This window comes from Halichoerus grypus, chromosome 3 (genome assembly GCF_964656455.1).
Source record: "Halichoerus grypus chromosome 3, mHalGry1.hap1.1, whole genome shotgun sequence".
NCBI classification, from domain to species: domain Eukaryota; kingdom Metazoa; phylum Chordata; class Mammalia; order Carnivora; family Phocidae; genus Halichoerus; species Halichoerus grypus.
Genome location: NC_135714.1, coordinates 54189668 through 54209162, shown reverse-complemented (window position 1 = coordinate 54209162; position 19495 = coordinate 54189668). Strand labels below are relative to the sequence as shown.

The window sequence follows — 19495 nt, the reverse complement described above, 5'->3', positions numbered from 1 at the left end:
GGCTTTTTGTCTTTCAAATAAGATAATTTTCTTTTAGATTGGAGGAAACTCAGAGTATTCTATTTAAAGTACAGCATTAAATTGGTATTAACAATAGTGAAACTAATCTTAATAATGTTTTTATGCCTTTCTGGTTTTTGGTATGTTTTTTCCTCAGAGGAGATAGATATGATGCCTTACGAGCTTGCATTGGAGACACTTTGTGTCAGAAGCTACAACAGTTGAATATCTTTTTAGTAAGTATAAATAATGATGAGAATAAATAGTAGTCAAACTGCTATTGTGTATCCTCAAATTCATTTATGAAAGCAAATTTGAATCTAAGTGAGTACAGTTCCTAACAGAGTAGACATTCAGTAGAAGTTTAAGACAGGCCAAATCCATTCTGCTGCCTGTTTTTGTAAATAAGTTTTATCGGAACATGGCCAAACCCATTCATTTATGTATTTTGTGTGGCTTCTTTCATGCTATAATAGCAGAGGTGAGTAGTTGTGAGAGACCATATGGCCTACAAAAAAAATATTTACTGACCCTTTACAAAAAATGTTTGCCAACCCCTAGTATAAGAATTAATACATTCAGAATTAAAATATGAGTATGATAAGTTTTGAAAATTAAATGATTTTCTAGAAATACATTAAAAATTAGATTTGGGATGAGCTTTTTTTTCCTTTTTCATTGTTTAAATTTTTTCTTACCATATGAAGGAAGATATAGGTAGAATCTGTCTTTCTTAAATCTTAGTTAGTGCATTGGCAAGATATCTCTCCCCATTACCATAAAACTCCTTTTCCTGCCATTGATGGTTTTTTTTTTATTATTATAATCAGTTGTGAAAATAACTGCTGATTTTGTAGTAATAGTTTTTTAAATAATGTCTTGAATATCAGGAGCTGTTGCTGAGCTATAGAAAGTCTTAGAATAGGTAGCTTCATCAAATGAATTTTGAAAATTATCTATAAACAAGGAATCTTTTTCATCAAAATGTTGCACTGATGTTTTGTGATATTTGTTTCTATCTCATACAAATAATTAGCTCAGTTGTTTGCTTTTGTTGGAATATTAAAATGTCTTCTGTTTAAAGGAATTGTAAATATTATGCTTTTCCTTACTTGATTTATACGTTTTTCTTCCTTGACTGAAACAGTTAAAATAGCATAATAAATTAGTTATGTATTCTAAAGTAAAATGAATCACAAATGTTCAAATTATTTTAAAAATTACACATATATTAAAAATTGGCATTTGAAGAAAGTTAATATGACATTTCCCTGTAGTAAGTAGTCTTAATTGTATTTAATCTGATATATTTCATTTTTCTCCTCTATAGGTAGGATGTGGAGCCATAGGCTGTGAAATGTTAAAAAATTTTGCTTTACTTGGTGTTGGTACAAGCAAAGAAAAAGGAATGGTAAGATAAAAATCCTTGAGAGTTAAAAGTTTGTATTTCTGTTGCTGCTCATTTTTGTACTATATTTGACTGCATAGATCTGAAATACTAATTTTTGAGGAGAGAGAATTATGCTAGAAATTGGAAAATTCTCATTCTGTTCTGACCACTTTTCCAAAAGTTACGTGACCTTGTGGCAAATTACTTTGAATTCTCTGTTCCTCAGTTTCTTTCTCTAATACTATGAAACTGGTATCTCTGCTTCCTAACTCACAATGTAATTATGAAGATCAAATGGGAAAAGGGTTTGCGAACTATAAAGCACATTAGAATTGTTATTTCTATTAAGATTCCTTATTAATTATTAAATAAATCTTTTAAGATGGGAGAAGCTAACATTAGAAAGTGGCGGAGTTCTCAGATAAAGTTTCAATTAGTGATTATCAAAATAAAAGGGAGTAATATAAACTTTGGTGTTCAATTTAAATTAAGATGATAAATGTGAGTTAATTGGGAAGCCATGTCATATATTTAAATAGAAATATATTTTGCTAATTTGTTTTGCCTTTAATATATAAACTAGCTTCCCAGGTAGTGATTTCATAGATTTATCATGGTGACTAACAATAAGTAATGAAATGACTAAAATTTATATACTAGTTCACATTTTATAGTTATACTAACTTTGTCTTAATATTCCACTTAAAAAGAGGGTATTCATTACTATTACAGTTATAGACAGATATTCTTACATACATATTTTTCCTGCTTAGCATTTCTTAAGTTGTGTTTCACATGCCACTATTAGTTCTGGTGATTTTAAAAGGTATTTCTAATTTAAAAAAAAAGAAAGAAATCTTGGTTACCTAAGTTTGGGAATCACCTGAATATCTTAACTCCTTGGAAATTCATAATGCATATCAGCATATAAAGGTACTTTGGTAAATAATCCTGATTTCAGGTGACAAAACACAGTAAGTTAATGTGCACAGATCTCTGTCCTGCAAATAGATAGATTTGCTATGTAAATTATTCTTTTTTATAGCGTTTACAAATGTAGCCAAACTAACTGGGGAAAAAGGAAAGGGAGATCCCCAGGTTCCAGGAACCAAGAGAGAAATTAATTCCTGAGCTGAAAGCTGTAGTTATTCACAAGTGTTTCTTGAGTATATGTCCAAAACATTAAATAGAAAAGGAAGTAACTCATGAGAAACTTTTAACTAAGAGCATGTACCACACTGGTGTGTGGAATCCAGAATTATATCTTACAAAAAACTTCAAGCAGAGAGATGAATATAACAAATAAGACCATTGAAATCTCCAAAGCTCTGACAAAAACAAATATGAAATTGCATCATGGTGAATCTTAAACACCAAGAGTACGTAGAATTATGCAGAGAAATTAACATCTGTTCAAGACAATTCACAATAAAAAATGACAATCCACTAGAAAAAAAGTACCACCTAGAAGAAAAATCAGCCAATGAAAATAGAAAAATCAGCTAAGAACTATAGATAACAGGAGTGCTACAAATAATGGAGCAAACAAACTTTAAAATAGAGTTTAAAATGACCAAAGGTAAAAAAAAAAAAAAAGGGCGGGGGGGCGGATAGAAACATGAGAGGGGGAAGGCACTAAAATTTTTACAGGAAACCAAATAAGACTTTTTGTATAGTCAGTGAACTTAAAATTCACATATAACTGAAGTGAGAATTGATGAATAGAAGTTAAAAACGCAGAAAGATATCTCTCTTTAATGAAAGAGGATGCATTTGCATGGTCCAACATAAGTGTAGTAGAATTTTCAGAGAGAGTAAAGATAATGAAAAACAATATATTCCAAGATAATGACAAAAGTTTCCAGAGTTAGAGACCAGTGTGTTGAAATTGAAAAGGTAAACTAGTCAGCAAATCAAAGGCAAAGATAAAAAGAGAGATTACCTAATAGATTTCTCATCAGCAATAAATGCACACCTGAAGACAGAGAAGCGTATCTTCATAGTGCTTTGGAAAATTACTATCAATCTAGATTTCTGTATCCAACTACATTATCTTTCAAGAGAAGTAAAGATAACTGACAGGTGAGATGACGAAAGATGATCATTTATTGGTTCTCATTGAAAGAACTTAGTAGATAACATGAGCAGTGCATGAAGCAAGGGTAGGTAGAGGCATTTGTCAGCATTCGTAGATTTAAATAAGTATTGGGGTTTTTTTTAAGCTTTAATTAAAATATTGACTTTGGGGATGGGATGATTAAAAATAAGTATAATGTTCATTGATATGAAAGGAGAAGGGAGAGTTCAGATATCCTCTAATTATTCAAGAGGAAGATGGAGATTGTCATTAGAGCTTAAGTCACATGTGCATGTGAAAATTTTGAGTATAACCACATAAAAATAGATGTTTAACTTCCAGACCAATTCAGTAAGGATTGAGGGGGATTGGAATGAAGAAAACTTAAGACCGCCCCCCCCAAAAAAGGGAGTGAATAAAAAGTGGGGTGGGGGAGGTAGAAAAAAAAAAGCCTTATATCAGTAATCACAATAATTATATATTGATTAAATTTTTGTTAAGAGACATTTTCTGTTTGGTGCTTTTTTTTCCTATTTAAAAGAGACACACTCTAACACATAATTATATAGAAATGTTGAAAACAAACCCCCCAAAAAACAGATACAATCAGGTAATACCAGCTAAAAGAAAGTGAATGTGTTTGTGAACCATCAGTCACTATCTAACAACTCAAACACACTGGGGAAATACTGCTCCTAGTCAGATCTTGTACAAATACTAACTTAAGTGACAAATGCATTATGAATACTTTTCAGATTATCTTGGATCTGTTTATTTTCATCTTGCATCCCTTAGAATGTCTGCAAACTTTTTCTTAAAGGACCAGATTGCAGCTATTCTAGGCTTGTGAACCAAGGATCTCTGTCACAACAAGTCAGCTCTGCCATTACAGCATGAAAACAACCATAGACAGTGCTTAAAACAAATGGCATGACTGTGTTCCAACAAAATTTATTTACAAAAACAGGCAGGCTACCTACACTGTAGTTTGTAGACCTCTGCTTTAGCAAGAGTTCCTTTCAAATTGAAACATGCAGACATTCTTTCCAAATTTGTTGCAATTGAAAATAAATATGTTTAGAAAGAAGCGCTACCACCTCTTTGGCTAATCCATCACATGTTTCTAAAATGTGGTGATGTTTTTAGCCTCTTATTTTGTTACGAATAATTAGAAAAAAGTTTTGAGCACGAATTGTCATCAGTTTCAGCAGTTTTGTTTTACATGTTCCTATGCTAAATATTAATTATAGTTAAACATAGTATAAAAATATTAGTATTGGTAACCACTAGAATATTTGTATTTTTATAACTTCTACCAGCTAAAATAATTTAGAATAACTTCTGGGAATTGTTTTAGTCTTTCTGAGAGAAGCAAAATAGATTTAAATTTTTCTCTTACATAATTTCAGCTTTTTTCTATTCTTGACATTAGGTTACAGTTACAGATCCTGACTTGATAGAAAAATCCAACTTGAATAGACAGTTCCTATTTCGGCCTCACCACATACAGGTTTGTTGCTACTCTGTTTCAAATTTAAGTTATCTATTGTGTTATACAAAAAAGAGAGTTTCCTTTTTATAAATAGAAAATAGTGCTTGAACAAGCATAATTTGTTTTTATATTACTAGACTCTCAAATTATCAAACATTGAGAATAACATTTGGGACAAATATACAATTTTTTTTAATGTAAAAATTGGTCTTTGCATTGATTTTGGATATAAAATCTAAGTTGTGAATCATGGGAAGTATTTTTTTCATTTTATAATCAGGATGTATCTACATATTTAATCTTAGAAACTAAGGATACAGAGACAGATTTCCTAATTTTAAGTTTTAATAGATCACACATTTGGCACTGTCTTTTGGAGTTTTTATTACAAAATAGGTAAAGTTTAGCACTTAGAATTTTTTGCTCTTTGATCTTACTTGACTATTTAACATCCTCTTTATTGTAAAATAATGCTAGTTTTCAGTCTTTTTTATAGAGTTCAAAATATTTAAGAAAAGAAGCATTTTAGTCAGTGAAACATATTTGCTTTTTCTTTAAAAATGTTTTTGCAGTTTATTGTTCAACAACCCATTGATAATCTTGGCCAAAGTAAGGAATGTCATTAACAGGAAAGTAACTACTAGAGCATGTGGCATAATTGCCTCACCTATCCAAATACAAAACAAATAACAGCATCTGTCAGGAACCAAAATGTATGTCACACAATTCATTGACTCTGTGCATTTTACTTATAGAAGAACTTTTAAGGCCTGTTTAATTTTATTTTACTGAGTTCTGACAAAGTTTACAATTTATGTACTTAACAGCACTGAGAAGTAAAAACGTGTCAAGGGGACTCTTATAAAACTGAAACATATATAATATTTTTTTAAATATTTCCATCAAGAAATTAGTAATATATTTATAAGATTTCAGTACCAAAGTGTTAACTTCCCATACCTGTGAGAGCTCATTTTCTGCAGTTAGGATTGCTAATATTTTACTGAATGTGTTATTTTTTTTCTAGGCACTTACCAAGTTCAAACCTTAATACTAGGAAAAATGCACTTTTAATAACTGATATTTTAAGAACTCTAAAGCACATGGCTAAAATAGAGGTTGTTTAGATTTCCATTAATAATGTGTTAATTATTCAGACTAATGTAGATTATTAAATGTAATGTGACTACAGTGAATATAATTTCCACAAACTAAAAATGAAAGCTGGTCTCATTACTTTACTCTCCTATAAAAAATGTGTAAGTTCAATTATGGTCTAGCTTTTCTGTTTAACATTTATTTCTTCTGTTTTTATTTGTTATTTTTTTAGAAACCTAAAAGCTATACTGCTGCCGATGCAACCCTCAAAATAAATCCTCAATTAAAGATAGATGCACACTTGAATAAAGTATGTCCAGCTACTGAGGCTATTTACAATGATGAGTTCTATACTAAACAAGATATAATTATTACAGCATTAGATAATGTGGAAGCCAGGAGATATGTAGACAGGTATGTTCTTAAAATTCAGGTTCATAAAAATTTATTTTGTTTTCACTTTTTTCCACACCTATTTATTGAAAAGTTACCCAATTTTCTGATCATTCTTTGTGTTTCTATTGTGGTTCTCAAGCCCACATCCTTTTTATGATTTCCCATTATACCTAGGATAAAATTCAAAATCTTTACATGGCCTAAATGTTTTTCATAGAGTGTCTGCCATCTGTCTACCACCCTAGCTTAAAATTTACCTATCTTTGCTGGCTCCCCTCATTCCAGCTACACCTTCCTTCTTTCAGTTCTTGTAAGGTATCCAACACTTTTTCACCTCAGAGACTTGTACATACTCTCCTTCAGACTCAGAAAATTATGCTTCTCTTGTTCTAAAAATTCTGACCCAAATCTACCTGGTTTAGTTTTGGGTTTTTTTTTCTTCCAACCTTTCATTTTCATCCTAAGTATCTTTATTCAAACAGAATTTCTTTAACCACTAAATTCTATAGATCCTCCTATGGTAACCTTTCACAGCATTCTGTTTTTTTCTTTATAGTGCTTATTTTTACTGATACACTTATTTAATTAATACTTGTTTCCTCACTAAATCATTTATTCAGGGACCATTTATTTTCCCATCACTGTATCCTCAGTGCCCAACATGTCATTCAGGAAATAGTTGTTAAATAAGTAGATGAATGTATAATGTATATATCTTATATAATTTTTCTTACATCTTTATATGACTTTTTAATGTTAGAGTTCTAGAGCAGATTTATTAACAGAAAAATTTGCCAGTGGAGAGTGTAGTTGAAAGTTTGTTGTCTTGGGCAGAGGAAGAATAAAAACTTTAAGAAATTAAAGTGTGTAGAATATAGGTATTATAAGTATTAAGAAAGAAGGTTAATATTGGTTGAGATAAAGAGAATATTGAGAAGATACAGTAGGACAGAACTTATAGTCAGAAAATAACCAAAGAGGGGGTGCCTGGGTGGCTCAGTTGTTAAGTGTCTGCCTCCGGCTCTGGTCATGATCCCAGGGTCCGGGGATCGAGCCCCGCATCAGGCTCCCTGCTCTACAGGAAGCCTGCTTCTCCCTCGCCCACTCCCCCTGCTTGTGTTCCCTCTCTCACTGTGTCTCTCTCTGTCAAATAAATAAAACCTTTAAAAAAAAAGAAGAAAGAAAATAACCAAAGAAGAAATAGAAAGCAAGGCAAGAAAGGGCAGTACATTAGTTTAAGAGTTAACCTAGAGTAAAAGAAAGTTGAAGCCCAAAATCTAGTAGTAGTAGTAGAAGAAGAAGAAACAGGCAAAAATTACTAGGTTGAGCAACAAAATTTGTGGGAGAAGGGGGACAGAAATGATAAATGCATTATTTGGTGGTAGTGTATCTGTTTCCTGATGTTACATTCAAGAAGTGGTCAGTGTGTGAAATGATTAACAGAAGGTGGTAAGATGTCCTCTGCTTACATTGTTATTGCTCACTTAACTGTTCGTTACCTGTTATCTTTTCAAATAGCCGTTGCTTAGCAAATCTACGACCCCTCTTAGATTCTGGAACAATGGGCACTAAGGGACACACTGAAGTTATTGTACCTCATTTAACTGAATCCTATAATAGTCATGTAAGTGAACTGACATTTTGAAATAAATGCCTCTCTTCTTTATATCTCATAATGTTTATATCTCATTTTTTTCTCATTAGTCAGCAAATTTGATTTAGCTTTCCTAATCTGTTAATTGATCTGTCAGTAATTTCCATACATATGTGCATATGCATTTTTTAAAGAGAGTTGAACTTATTTTTTTAAATCATCAAAATTTTATTTCTAGCCTTCTTTGCATTCTTATTCTTGTGTTTACTGTTATTTCTCAGCGGTGCTTAATTGGTTTTCTAACAACGTTTGAACTGACCACCCAAAATCTTACTGATGACTCAGTTGATACATGGGAGGAACCAAGCCCTCTATATATATGTATAAGGCATATAGATGTAATTTTTTTTTAAACTCTACAAGTGATTTTGATACACTGCCAAAGTTGAAAAACACTGGCCTAGGAAATAATTGTAGGGTTTAGGATTTTAAAAAAGACCAACTCAAGTTGTAAAATGGAAAGAGGAATGTTTTTACAAGTGTAACTATCACTTTATTTAATAGTTAATTTGCTTTAGTAAAATTTTTAAAGACATAAAATTTGTTTTCCCATTCTCATGAAATCAGAAGTTTATGTAAGTTTAATTTGAAGGAAATTAGAGAAAATCATGATATGCTGAGGTTATATTGGAAGATTTTCAAAATAGAGAATGCTTGATTTTCTACCACATTTTTCCCAAGCCTTTTCCTATATTCTCTGACTTTATACTCAGAAAAAATAGAATTCTCTTCCAGCTTCCCTCTTTGGTTTATAAAATATTTTATGGTATTTCATAGGAACAAACTGAAATATAAATCTCTAAGTAAAAAGAGATAAAGTGAGTCATTTTAGATTGGTTAAACCAATAAGGCTAAGCCAAATGTACCCTATAATAGAAAATGGGTCTTTTTAATGGTATTTTTTTTACATGAGACAACATAGACATTTGCTGTTTCTTTTTTGAAGGTTCTTTTTATTTTTTTAATTTTGTATTTTATTTTTTTAATTTTGTTTTTTTAAGTTTTTACTTAAATTTCAGTTAGTTAACGTACAGTGTAATATTAGTTTCAGGTGTACAATATAGTGTTCAGCACTTCCATTCAACACCCTGTGCCCATCCAAGTGCGCTGCTTCATCCCCATCACCTCTTTAGCCCATCCCCCCAACCCCATCCCCTCTGGTGACCATCAGTTTGTTTTCTGTAGTTAAGAGTCTGTTTCTTGGTTTGCCTCTCTTTTTTTCCCCCCTTTGTTTCATTTCTTAAATTCCACATATGAGTGAAATCATATGGTATTTGTCTTTCTCTGACTTATTTCACTTAGCATAATACTGTCTAGCTCCATCCATGTCGTTGCAATGGCAAGATTTCATTCTTCTTTATTTGTTGTTTATTTAATACATACTTTCTGTACAAAACTATACCAAGCATCAAGGATATATGATCCCTGCTCCTAAATTTTTTTCTCCATGGAGAAAGAAACTCCTGGTATGCTGAGCACTGTTTTGGGGATTCATGAATTACTTTTCAAAGTAGGGAATGTAAGGTTTTCAATGTCACCTTGATTCTTGGAGAAAAAAATTAATTATATATTGGAGCCTGCTGTAAGTACCACATGGTACCAAATAAGTAAACAGATAATAAGTTATATAAAATTCATGTTTTTTTGTGACACTGCTGTTAATAAATAGGTTAAGTGCCAAAAGAATCCATTTTTCCTCTTATTTGCCTAGGAGAAGATATAAAAATGTTGGGTTCATTTTATTATTTCATTTTATTTTTTAATGGTCTTAAAACACTCAATCGGCGAAAAATTGCCATTGCTTTTCTTAACTATCTGTTGTCATGTTTTATAAATTAGCGGGATCCCCCAGAAGAGGAAATACCGTTTTGTACTCTAAAATCCTTTCCAGCTGCTATTGAACATACTATACAGTGGGCAAGAGATAAGGTAATAAAGATCTTTATTTCAAGAAATTTTTATTTGAAGTAGAAAAGATATTTCCATTTTTAAAAAGACTTCTATTTGTAACTTTTTTTTCTTTCTTTCCTTTATAGTTTGAAAGTTCCTTTTCCCATAAGCCTTCATTGTTTAACAAATTTTGGCAAACTTATCCATCTGCAGAAGAAGTCTTACAGGTAAAAATCAATACATTTTAATATAATCTCAACACTGTCTCAGTGTAATATTATTTGCAAATTGCCTATAAATAGTTTATTTTACCTCTCTAAAGAAAGATTATAGCATCATTACGGTACATAGTAAGTGCATGAGGAATCTTGAAATTAGCAAGTCACAAATGACCCCTTTTTTAGTTTGTATGAACTATGTAGAATTGCCAATATTTGACCATGTTTGACCCACAGAACAGAAATTCATATGGTTCAACCTAAGAAAGATGTCATAATAATAAAATAATAAATAGCTTATTAATCAAACTCTTTGAAAAAAACTGAGATGAGTTCTAGTGAAAATTTCATGAGTGGACAGTAATCTCTGAGACTTAATACTCTTATGAGGACAACTTTAAAGATGTTTTCTTACTTTTCTTTATTCCAATACTAAACAGGCCAGCTTTTTAGTGTAAAATGTTATTCATAAGCACTTTATATTAAGTACATCTGTAGTACTAACAACTTACAGCCATCAAGACATGAGGATAACTTGTCAGATAAGAAGCTACAGTTGAAATTTCATGTGCTGTCTTTTCCCATTCTCCCTCCCAAAAAAAAAGGAAAGAAAGAGGGAGAAGAAAAAGGCAGGGACATGGAGCTCATGGTGTAAAAATTAAAATCATAGGTCACATGAGCTGGCACTTCAAACTTTGGCTAATACTTCCCCGGGAATGATGTGGGTGGGTAGGTGGGTGTTGTGTGTTTAATTAGAAATGTATTTATTTTGTTTGTTTGTTTTTTTCTCTCATGCTAGAAGATACAAACTGGGCACAGTTTAGAAGGCTGTTTTCAAGTTATTAAGTTACTTAGCAGAAGACCTAGAAGTTGGTCCCAGTGTGTAGAATTAGCAAGATTAAAATTTGAAAAATATTTTAACCATAAGGTAAGTATACATTATAAAACATTAAGAAGAGATATGACCTTGGCACATTTAATTGCTACCAAATTAATTTCACTAGCCAAACATCTGCTCTTTTGGGAATCTTTCCAGAAATAAGTAGTAAGTTAAGTGAAAACAAGTAAAGGGCACACAACTGATTTCTCTTTTAATGTTAAAAGAATTCACTTAAACTCCACCCATTGGTTTGTCAGTCATACATTTACTTGATCCTATCTCTCTGTGTGCAAAATTGGGTTTCAGATAGGTGTTCCTTCTGGAGAATAAGGAATACATTTCATCAGTAGTCTAAAAGAAGTTTGTTGTTCAGAATAAAGGAAGAAACTGAGAAAATAGAGATGTTCAGTAAGAAAGTTGAATTTTGCCTTGCCCACCAATATCCAAAATCACATTTTATGTCTGTTTTCTGTTTCCTCATTTGTAAAATGGGGTTAATAAATTGGTGCGTAATTCATAGGGTAGTGTGAGGATCAAATAAGTGAATACATGCAAAGCATTTTGAGCAGAACCTAGCCCATAAGTGCTCACTAAATATTAGCTGTTATTCTTATCTCCCATTACTCACAGTTGCTAGAATGTGTCCTGCACTCTCTCTTGAGTCTCTCCCTCTCTTTAGGCTCTTACCTATCGGACTATAAAGTAAGTTCATCTTTTTTAAAAAGTCTTTTGCTTACACTTATCCTTGCTTTTCATTTCCTTCTTGGCTCGGCTGCTTACGTAAGTGGTCTTATACTTACTGTTGCTACTTCCTCATCCAGTAAATGTGTCTTCTTTCCCCACTCCTATTCAAATTATTTTTACCATAATTATCAATGACCCCTTGTTTCAAAATCTAAAGAACTCTTTTTAGTCCTTACCTTTTGTACTTTTTTTTCCTAAGCTCTTTTGCTATGGAAAAATTCAACCAGGGAAAGTGGAAAAAATAGTGTAATGAACCCCCATGTAATTTTCACAAATCTGTCACCCAGGTTTAACATTTATCAACTTGTAGATAATCTTGTTTCATCTATATAACCTTCCCAATATACCCTCCCCAGATGGTATTGAAGTGAATCTCAAACATCACTTATCATCTCAAAATACAAAATACTGTATATTTTTACTGGTTTCGTTTTTGTTGTAAATTAGCTCTTTGAAAGGAGCAGAATTGTATGTAAAATATGCCACTGTTGTGTAAAAAGTGATAAAATAATGTATATTCATGTTTGCTGTAGATGCAAAAAAAGAAAAAACTAAGTGTTGATAAAAAATAACAAGGGGGGGGGAGAAGCAAGATGGCAGAGGAGCAGGAGACCTGGATTTCGTCTGGTCCCAGGAATTCAACTGGATAGGAATCAAACCATTCTAAACACCTACGAACTCAACAGGAGATTAAAGAAAAGAATAGCAACAACTCTCTGAACAGAAAAGCGACCACTTTCTGGAAGGTAGGACGTGCAGAGAAGTGAATCTGAGGCTATATTCAGGAGGATAGGCGGCGGGGGAGGGGGCCTCTGTCGGCCGCTTCTGGCAAGCGATAGAGCCACAGAGCACAAAATCGGAACTTTTAGAAGTCTGCTCCACTGAGGGATGGAACTCTCGCTGGGACAGTGTGGTCTCAGGACCCTCGGGGTCACAGAAAGACCGGGGGTGCCTGAGTGCGGCAGAGCTCTCAGGTATCGGAGCGGGGAAGCCGCCTGCAGAGACAGAGCTGAGGAGCGGGCTCTCAGCTCGGGTTGCCATAAACTGTGATCCATGGCACAGTCGGGCCCCTGCTCCTCCAGCAGGGACCCAACAAGCAGCAGATCCGGGAAGACTCCCCTTCCTCCCCCAGGAGGAGCGGCGCGGGAGCTCACCGCAGGGATCTGCTGGGTTTGGAGACTCCACACGGGGTCAGGTGCCAGAGATAGAAACGCTCGGTCACAGGCCGGGTGAGTACAGAGTGCTGCCGGAGTCTGGGGAGATGGGAGTGATTGCTTTTCTCTGGGGGCTCACTGAGGAGTGGGGCCTGAGTTCTCGGCTCCCCCGGGGTGGAGATTGGGAGGCCGCAGTTTTCACTGTCCTCCTCCAAAGCTGTGCAGAAAGCTTGCAGGGACCAAAAGCTCCCGAGAGCAAACCCGAGCAGATTACTTAGCCCGGACCTGGCAAGGGGGGGGGGGCAATTCCACCTATGGCAAAGACATTTGGGAACCACGGCAACAGGCCCCTCCCCCAGAAGATCAGCAAGAACCGCCAGCCAAGACCAAGTTTACCGATCAAGGAGAATGGCAGAACTCCAGTGCTAGGTGAATACTGCACATAGAATTCATGGCTTTTTTCCCATGTTCTTTAGTCTTTCAAAGTTTTGTTTTTTTTTTTAACTTTTTCTCTTTTTTTTCGAATTTTTCTTTTTCCCTTTTTCAGCCAACATCTTATCAATCCCTTTTTTAAAAAATCTTTTTTATTTTTCATTTTTAGAGTCATATTCTATCCCTTCATAGTAGTTAACCTTATTTTTGGTATATATATATAAGTTCTCTCTTTAAAATTTTGGGATACAGTTTCTTCTAACAGATGAAAATATACCCTAAATCTCTAGTGTATAGCTTTGTTCTAGTCTCCTGCCTGATCACATTCTCTCCCTTTTTTTTTAATCCTCTTCTTTCTTTTCTCAACCAACTTCTTATCAATTCCATTTATAAAATCTTTTATAATTTTCATTTTTACAGTCATATTCCATCCCTTCATTGTATTAACCCTTATTTTTGTACATATATAAGTTGTTCTTTCTTTAAAATTTTGGGAAGCACTTTCTTCTAACAGACCAAAATACGCCCAAAATCTAGTGTGTGGCAATGATCTATGCACCAGCCTGATTATATTTGGTCATATTTTGTTTTTTTTGTTTTGTTTTTGTTTGTTTTTATCTTTTTCTTTTTTTTCCTTTTTTCTTTCTTTCCCTTTCTTTTCCCCCAGTTTCAGGTCTTTTCTGATTTGTTTAGTGTATATTTTGTGGGGACGTTGTTACCCTGTTAGCATTTTGTTCTCATTCATCTATTCTCTGGACAAAATGACAAGACGGAAAAAATCACCTCAAAAAAAAGAACAAGAGGCAGTACCGACTGCCAGGGACCTAATCAATACAGACGTTACTAAGATGTTGGAACTAGAGTTCAGATTGATGATTTTAAAGATAGTAGCTGGGCTTGAAAAAAGCATGGAAGATATTAGAGAAACCCTTTCTGGAGAAATTAAAGAACTGAAATCTAACCAAGTCGAAATCAAAAAGGCTATTAATGAGGTGCAATCAAAAATAGGCACTCTAACTACTAGGATAAATGAGGCAGAATAGAGAATTGGTGATACAGAAGACCAGATGGTAAATAAAGAAGTTGAGAAAAAGATAAATAACTACTGGATCACGAGGCCAGAATTCGAGAGATAAGTGATACCATAAGACAAAACAACATTAGAATAATTGTGATCCCAGAAGAAGAAGACGGAGAGAGAGGGGCAGAAGGTATATTGGAGCAAATTATAGCAGAGAACTTCCCTAATTTGGGGAAGGAAACAGGTATCAAAGTCCAAGAGGCACAGAGAACCCCTCTCAAAATCAATAAAAATAGGTCAACACCCCAACATCTAATAGTAAAACTCACAAGTCTCAGAGACAAAGAGAAAATCCTGAAAGCAGCTCGGGAGAAGAGATCTGTAACCTACAATGGTAAAAACATTAGATTGGCAACAGACCTATCCACAGAGACCTGGCAGGCCAGAAAGGACTGGCATGATATATTCAGAGCGCTAAATGAAAAAATATGCAGCCAAGAATACTATATCCTGCTAGGCTGTCATTGAAAATAGAAGGAGAAATAAAAGCTTCCAGGATAAACAAAAATTAAAGGAATGTGCAAACACAAAACCAGCCTTACAAGAAATATTGAAAGGGGTCCTCTAAGCAAAGAGAGAGCCTAAAAGTAACATAGACCAGAAAGGAACCCAGACTATATACAGTAACAGTCACCTTACAGGCAATACAGTGGCACTAAATTCATATCTTTCAATAGTTACCCTGAATGTAAATGGGCTAAATGCCCCAATCAAAAGACACAGGCTATCAGATTGCATAAAAAAACAAGACCCATCGATATGCTGTCTGCAAGAGACTCATTTTAGACCCAAAGACACCCCCAGATTGAAAGTGAGGGGGTTGAAAACCATTTACCATGCTAACGGACACCAAAAGAAAGCTGGGGTGGCAATCCTTACATCAGACAAATTAGATTTTAAACCAAAGACTGTAATAAGAGATGAGGAAGGACACTATATCCTACTAAAAGGGTCTATCCAACAAGAAGATCTAACAATTGTAAATATCTATGCCCCTAACATGGGAGCAGCCAATTATATAAGCCAACTAATAACAAAAGCAAAAAAACACATTGACAACAATACAATAATAGTGGGGGACTTTATCACCCCTCTCACTGAAATGGTCAGATCATCTAAGCAAAAAATCAACAAGGAAGTAAAGACTTTAAATGACACACTGGACCAAATGGACTTCACAGATATATTCAGAACATTCCATCCCAAAGCAACAGAATACACATTCTTCTCTAGTGCCCATGGAACATTCTCCAGAATAGATCACATCCTAGGTCACAAATTAGGTCTCAACTGGTACCCAAAGATTGGGATCATTCCCTGCATATTTTCAGACCACAATGCTTTGAAACTAGAACTCAGTCACAAGAGGAAAGTTGGAAAGAACTCAAATACATGGAGGCTAAAGAGCATCCTACTAAAGAATGAATGGGTCAACCAGGAAATTAAAGAAGAATTAAAAAAATTTATGGAAACAAATGAAAATGAAAACAACTGTTCAAAATCTTTGGGATACAGCAAAGACGGTCCTGAGAGGAAAGTATATAGCAATACAAGCCTTTCTGAAGAAACAAGAAAGGTCTCAAATACACAAGCTAACCCTACACCTAAAGGAGCTGGAGAATGAACAGCAAATAAAGCCTAAACCCAGCAGGAGAAGAGAAATAATAAAGATCAGAGCAGAAATCAATGAAATAGAAACCGAAAGAACAGTAGAACAGATCAATGAAACTAGGAGCTGGTTCTTTGAAAGAATTAACAAGATTGTTTAATCCCTGGCCAGACTTATCAAAAAGAAAAGAGAAATGACCCAAATAAATAAAATCATGAATGAAAGAGGAGAGATCACAACCAACACCAAAGAAATACAAACAATTATAAGAACATATTATGAACAACTATATGCCAGCAAATTAGATAATCTGGAAGAAATGGCTGCATTCCTAGAGATGTATCCACTACCAAAACTGAACCAGGAAGAAATAGAAAACCTGAACAGACCTATAACCAGTAAAGAAATTGAAGCAGTCATCAAAAATCTCCCAACAAACAAAAGCCCAGGGCCAGATGGCTTCCCAGCGGAATTCTACCAAACATTTAAAGAAGAATTAATACCTATTCTTCTGAAACTGTTCCAAAAAATAGAAATGCAAGGAAAACTTCCAAACTCGTTTTATGAGGCCACCATTACCTTGATCCCCAAACCGGACAAAGACCCCATCAAAAAGGAGAATTACAGACCAATATCCTTGATGAACACAGATGCAAAAATTCTCACCAAAATACTAGCCAATAGGATCCAACAGTACATTAAAAGGATTATTCACCACGACCAAGTGGGATTTATCCTTGGGCTGCAAGGTTGGTTCAACATCCGTAAATCAATCAATGTGATACAATACGTTAATAAAAGAAAGAACAAGAACCATATGATCCTCTCAATAGATGCAGAAAAAGCATTTGACAAAGTACAGCATCCTTTCTTGATCAAAACTCTTCAGAGCATAGTGATAGAGGGTACATACCTCAATATCTTAAAAGCCATCTATGAAAAACCCACAGCAAGTATCATTCTCAATGGGGAAAAATGGAAAGCTTTCCCTCTAAGGTCAGAAACACGGCAGGGATGTCCACTATCACCACTGCTATTCAACATAGTATTAGAAGTCCTAGCCACAGCAGACAACAAAAAGAAATAAAAGACATCTGAATTGGCAGAGAAGAAGTCAAACTCTCACTCTTTGCAGATGATATGATACTTTTGTGGAAAACCAAAGACTCCACCCCAAAACTGCTAGAACTCATACAGGAATTCAGTAAAGTGGCAGGATATAAAACCAATGCACAGAAATCAGTGGCATTCCTATACACCAACAACAAGACAGAAGAAAGAGAAATTAAGGAGTCACTCCCATTTACAATTGCGCCCAAAACCATAAGATACTTAGGAATAAATCTAAACAAAGAGGCAAAGAATCTGTACTCAGAAAACTAAAATACTCATGAGAGAAATTGAGGAAGACACAAAGAAATGGAAAAACAGTCCGTGCTCATGGATTGGAAGAACAAATATTGTGAAGATGTCAAAGAGCAATCTACACATTCAATGCAATCCCTATCAAAATACCATCAACTTTTTTCAAAGAAATGGAACAAATAATCCTAAAATTTGTATGGAACCAGAAAAGACCCCGAATAGCCAGAGGAACGTTGAAAAAGAAAAGCAAAACTGGTGGCATCACAATTCCGGACTTCAAGCTCTATTACAAAGCTGTCATCATCAAGACAGTATGGTACTGGCACAAAAACAGACACATAGATCAGTGGAACAGAATAGAGAGCCCAGAAATGGACGCTCAACTCTATGGTCAACTAATCTTTGACAAAGCAGGAAAGAATGTCCAATGGAAAAAAGTCTCTTCAACAAATGGTGTTGGGAAAATTGGACAGCCACATGCAGAAGAATGAAACTGGACCATTTCCTTACACCACACACAAAAATAGACTCCAGATGGTTGAAAGACCTAAATGTGAGACAGGAGTCCATCAGAATCCTAAAGAAGAACACAGGTAGCAACCTCTTCGACCTCAGCTGCAGCAACTTCTTCCTAGAAACATCGCCAAAGGCAAGGGAAGCAAGGGCAAAAATGATCTATTGGGACTTCATCAAGATAAAAAGCTTTTGCACAGCAAAGGAAACAGTCAACAAAAACAAAAGACATCCAACAGAATGGGAGAAGATATTTGCAAATGACATATCAGATAAAGGGCTAGTATCCAAAATCTATAAAGAACTATCAAACTCAGCACCCAAAGAACAAATGATCCAATCAAGAAATGGGCAGAAGACATGAACAGACATTTTTCCAAAGAAGACATCCAGATGGCCAACAGACACATGAAAAAGTGCTCAACATCGCTTGGCATCAGGGAAATCCAAATCAAAACCTCAATGAGATACCACCTCACACCAGTCAGAATGGCTAAAATTAACAAGTCAGGAAACGACAGATGTTGGTGGGATTGCGGAGAAAGGGGAACCCTCCTACGCTGTTGGTGGGAATGCAAGCTGGTGCAGGCACTCTGGAAAACAGTATGGAGGTTCCTCAAAAAGTTGAAAGTAGAGCTACCATACGATCCAGCAATTGCACTACTGGGTATTTACCCCAAAATACAAATGTAGGGGTCCGAAGGGGTATGTGCACCCTGATGTTTATAGCAGCAGTGTCCACAATAGCCAAACTGTGGAAAGAGCCAAGATGTCCATCGGCAGATGAATGGATAAAGAAGATGTGGTATGTATATACAATGGAATATTATGTAGCCATCAAAAGGAATGAAATCTTGTCATTTGCAACGGCCTGGATGGAACTGGAGGGTATTATGCTGAGCAAAATAAGTCAGAGAAAGGCATGTATCATATGACCTCACTGATAGGAGGAATTCTTAATCTCAGGAAACAAACTGAGGGTTGCTGGAGTGGTGGGGGGGTGGGAGGGTGAGGTGGCTGGGTGATAGACATTGCGGAGGGTATGTGCTATAGTGAGCACTGTGAATTGTGTAAATCTGTTTGAATCACAGACCTGTACCTCTGAAACAAATAATACATTATATGTTAAAAAAAAAGGAAGATAGCAGGAGAGGAAGAATGAAGGGGGGAAATAGGAGGGGGAGACAAACCATGAGAGACTATGGACTCTGAGAAACAAACTGAGGGTTCTAGAGGGGAGGGGTGTGGCAGGATGGGTTAGCCTGGTGATGGGTATTAAAGAGGGCACGTTCTGCATGGAGCACTGGGTGTTATGCACAAACAATGAATCATGGAACACTACATCAAAAACTAATGATGTAATGTATGGTGATTAACATAATATAATAATAAAAAAAATAACAATAGAGGTTATTCCACGTATGGGGGCAGTGACAGGAGAATGGATAGAGAGAATACAAGGGTAGCTGGAGGCTTCAGTATATATCTTTTATGCATTTTTT

At 34.9% G+C, this 19495-nt stretch overlaps 1 protein-coding gene across 4 annotated transcripts in view; it reads left to right on the top strand.

Moving 5' to 3' along the window:
• UBA6 (ubiquitin like modifier activating enzyme 6) overlaps positions 1-19495 on the top strand; it is a 108926-nt gene that overhangs the window by 48448 nt on the left and 40983 nt on the right. For all 4 annotated transcript variants that reach the window (XM_078068740.1, XM_078068737.1, XM_078068739.1 and 1 more), the window contains 8 exons: positions 158-236; positions 1331-1411; positions 4900-4977; positions 6290-6471; positions 7972-8077; positions 9947-10036; positions 10144-10224; positions 11015-11143. In XM_078068740.1, the coding sequence (XP_077924866.1) occupies positions 158-236; positions 1331-1411; positions 4900-4977; positions 6290-6471; positions 7972-8077; positions 9947-10036; positions 10144-10224; positions 11015-11143 (826 nt within the window). The remainder of the gene's footprint in view (positions 1-157; positions 237-1330; positions 1412-4899; positions 4978-6289; positions 6472-7971; positions 8078-9946; positions 10037-10143; positions 10225-11014; positions 11144-19495) is intronic.